Genomic DNA, 4,353 nt, shown 5'->3' with positions numbered 1-4,353 from the left:
TTTTCCGCTACCACCCGCAAACAAAACTTTTACGGTTGGTAACGGTTATCAACATTTTACAACAATCATACAAAACAGTACAAATCGCTTTATACCGCTCCAAACCATTCAAAATAAAAAGCTGGTTCCAGTTAGTGTTTACGGTTAGAGGAGGTTACAGAAAGGTAAATTTTTTCTTATGTAATTTTTTTCTTATTTTTTTGTAAAAATTATGTAAATATAAAATAGATAGTTATAAATATTTTTTATAAATACTAATATATATATATATATATATAATTTTAATACTATGATTTTATATATAATTTTTATTTTATAATAGTAATATGATTTATAAATATAATTTTTATATTTATTATAATAATATGATTTATAAATATAATTTTTATATTTATTATTTTGAGCTTTAAAATTATCACTTTGTAATTAATTTTTTGTTTATTAAGTAATTTTTATTAATTTATTTTTGCATATGTGGGTAAACTAGTCAAAAGTGACATGCATCACAACAATTTTTTCAAACATTGTACCAGTCATATGAAACACTTTTAATAACGCTTGAACTACAACCACCCGCTTACGTAAACTCCTGCATCCGTAACCACTGCGTTTGAACCAGCAACACCCTAAATATAGCAAAATAGAAACATGTTGGTCATAATCCTCTATATGTGTAATGTGTTTGTGTGTGTGAAATAGCTGACATGTTTACATAAAAAAACTTTATAAGTTGCATTAAATTTTGTTATCTAAGAGTAGCAAAAGGATAGTGTATAAAAAAAAATTTATATTCATTATCACTGTTACATTCGCTTAAGAAACAATATATTGGGTTTGATTGGATACCATTAGAGTAATATGGAGTAAATAAATAGGTGAAAAATAGAGAAAAACAAAAAGGTGGAAAACAAAAAAGAGAAAGCGTAAATGAGAGGAAAGTTATTACTCTAGCAAAATGTAGAATAAAAATGAGTGTATATTTCTCACCATCTAAATAGTAACTAGAGTAAAAATGTAAAAGTGATTTTCCACCTGATTGGTAAACTTTGAGTGGACTTTGGAGTAAATTAAATTTTAGAGTAATAATTTATTCTAGAAATACTGGAAGTAATAATTTATTCTAGAAATACTTTCCAGTCACACTCATTATTTTGGCGTACAGAGGTGAAAGCCATACTTTTCTTTTACTGGATGCAAAGCATCGAACCCATGTCCTTTGGAAGAGAAGTTGTAGGTGCAACATAGCTAATAAGCCAATTCAAGCTCATATGTCCAATCTTAAAGGTTAAGTTTCTGAGTATGATTCTGAAGACTATTAATATAAATTGCCATAAAATCTATAAAATAACACCATATTCAAAAATTATACTAGTTTTTATATCTCCAAGCAATTGCCTATACAAATCTTTCATGTCCTAATTTTAATTCTGGAAGTAGCGTCATATTGTTGTAGTGTTTATACATCATGACTCAAAAATATTTTTAGTATATTCAAAACTTTAGTTTTAAAATTATTTAAATAAACAATTAAATAAATAAAACACAAATAGATAAAATAATATTATATTATAGTGTATATACTAGAACTTGATCCGCACACCCGTGCGGGTACATATTTCCATTTATATAATTTTCATTTTTGTTTATATAACAGATTTATTTTTAATCTTTTGTTTATAATTTGGTGTTGTATGTTGTGTAACTTTATTAACAATGTTGAATGTTGGTAGGTATTTTTATTTGATTATATGAAAAAATAATTAAAGATTTTATTTACAATATATAACATGTATATTGCGTAAACTTTGTATATTATGTAAAGTGGTAATTGGTAAATGATTTTGAGGCAAGACGAAGGAAGAAATAACACAATATTTTTCTTTCCCAGGCACTTTTCTCAAGGCAAGTTTCTGTCCGGTTACGCTTCCTCATACCATCTCTTTACCCAGCGTGTACTTTCCTGAAATGGATTAGATCTACTGTAAAAGTCGCCCCACCTTTCAAATTATTCCCCAAACGGCTATTATCCACCAGTTTGTTGTGTGCTTTGAGGTCCTCTCACCGGGTTCCTCCCCCGACTAATGTCGGAGGGACAGCCATTGGCGCCGCTCCTCCCAGCCAGATGTTACGCCGGTGTTCCCATGTCGACCTCACCTATTCCTCCCCCAGCATTGGCAGATAAAAGACCTTCTGGAGCTTTGGACCGCTGGTCTGTTAACATCATCCAAGTTCTTGATTAAGAGCTTATCCTGAGTTTAGCTGGTGATTACCGGTGCTGATCTAAATCCTTTCAACAAACTTCTCCTTGGTTAAGGACGGAATACGTATCAATCGCTGCTCAGTGCTTCTCTTATACGACGCAAGATACCTCACTCGCTACCGAACAATCTGTTCACCCCTCAACAAATCTTCTCTCCACCCTCCCTGTTTTAACGGTGGGTTTTGAACCATACCTCTACTAGCCTATACGAGACATACCGGAATCAAAATGCACCGAAGAATCTCCTCAGCCGAGAAAGGAAAGGCTGTTGCTTTGGAACACATACCAGCACCTCGAGTGGGACGTGTTCGGGTTTCCAAACCGACCAACCAGGCCGACAGTCAACGACACACGCTCTCTCTGATCGGTAGGGTGACAAACCCATCTGTTCAAAAGGTGTGGTCACTCTTACCCTTCTTCACTGACCATTGGAAAGCTGACATCCCACCGATTGGTACTGATTTGGGTATGGGTATGTTTAAGTTCCAATTTGAACTAGAATCAGACTTGCTCACGGTACTCGATAAAGGCCCGTACCACTACGCCCGCTGGATGGTGATCTTACAGAGATGGGAACCTACTATCTCCCCCAACTTCCCGTCGATGATTCCGTTTTGGATCAAAATACAAGGGGTCCCTATTCATCTCTGGACTGAAGAAGTTGCTCGCGGTATTGGAAGCGATATAGGCACTTATGAAACAGCAGACATCACAGAGCAAGCTTTACGTATGAGAGTTCACGTTAATGGCCGGCTGCCGCTTATTAAAATTTCTGTCATCGAATACCCTAACGGTGATGAGGTTATTGCAACGCTGGTCTATGAAAAGTTAGAAAACACTGTGTACACTGTGGAAGACTGGACCATGAGATGAGAGACTGTCTAGAAGCAAAACACCAGAAAAAAGCATTACTTGCGGAGCAAAGAGCCTTGCAACAAACCGCAGATGATACAATCAATAAGGAGGACAGAATGCAACCTACACGTAGTTATGCGGGAGGCCCCCGTAGGCACTCTCCTCGAAGAGAAGACCGGTACAGACCCTATGCCAGGAATGACCAACCCCGCAGAGCTAATTACCCCAACTCCAGAGCTGCTGACAGGCAGAACTCTCGGAACGAGAAACAAACCAGAGACGATTTACCTGTGGAAAGGCGTGATCAGTCCCATTACCGCAGAAGGGATGATCGTAGCCCCTCTCGCAGAAGCGTACCTCCTCGCAATGTGCATGAAACTTATAGTGGGGCGTCCCACACAGCTATTCCATATGGGGGAAAAAGTCGATCTGGAAATCCTGCCTGTGAAGGAATGGAGCTTCCTCCGTCTCCTCCTCGAGCTGCTCTCTCTCTTGAGCAGCATAATCCACACCGATCTTGGTCCCGTGAAAGGAGATCGAATTGTATACCTCAGCTTGACCTGGATACGGCCAGAGGAGAGGTTAATGAAGTCATGCGCCAGTACTCTAGTTGTGTGGACCCTTCGGAAAGTGCAGCTCGAAAGGAAAGAATCATGATAGCGGAGGCCCAAGGAAGGCTCGAAGAATCTGCTGCTCTCATGGTTAGAGCATCTCGAGCACGCCTGGAAAATGCTACGACTCCTACAATACATAGCCCGCCCAGTAGAGAGACGCCGGAGCGCATTCCTATCTCTGATAGGTTGGGTCATATGCCTTCTATACAAACTGTTAACACATCTACGTGTGTCCCTATTATGGCCAGGCTTGGCCCCCTGCTAGATGAGGTCAATATAAGTGATACTGAGCTCACTGAAACCTTACCTCAAGTGATGAAAAGGAAACCAGGCCGACCTCCAGGGAGGAAGCAAGTTAATGCGAGTCCAGCACAAGGGACCACTTCGAAGAAAAGACAGGTGCTCCAAGCAAAACCCCCTCTCAACAGGAGGAAAGCCTCGGTGGAGCAAACAAAGGCTAGCAAAACCACCAAAGGGAAGAGGAAGAGTAAGAACCCGTCTAAAGATGGAACCCCGAGGGAGGCGGAAGGCACATCATCAGAGAACCTGCCCATCGTTAATATGATACCGCCAGCGGCTCGTCGCAGGATGGATTTTCGGGTCCATCCCAAACCCGGTCCTTAG

At 39.1% G+C, this 4,353-nt stretch overlaps 1 protein-coding gene across 1 annotated transcript; it reads left to right on the top strand.

Annotated features, from left to right (window-relative positions):
- The first annotated feature begins 3,129 nt into the window (after window positions 1-3,129).
- Window positions 3,130-4,353, top strand: LOC103866005. Its single transcript, XM_009143876.1, has one exon. It carries the CDS (start codon window positions 3,130-3,132, stop codon window positions 4,351-4,353), a length of 1,224 nt encoding a protein of 407 aa, XP_009142124.1.

Source organism: Brassica rapa, chromosome A04 (assembly GCF_000309985.2).
Source record: "Brassica rapa cultivar Chiifu-401-42 chromosome A04, CAAS_Brap_v3.01, whole genome shotgun sequence".
In the NCBI taxonomy this organism is placed as follows: domain Eukaryota; kingdom Viridiplantae; phylum Streptophyta; class Magnoliopsida; order Brassicales; family Brassicaceae; genus Brassica; species Brassica rapa.
Note: the sequence above shows the minus strand (reverse complement) of the source record. Positions and strands in the feature narration are given on the sequence as shown.

Coding starts and splice junctions, on each gene's coding strand:
- LOC103866005 (XM_009143876.1), top strand. CDS start 3,130: ATGAGAGACTGTCTAGAAGCAAAACACCAGAAAAAAGCATTACTTGCG.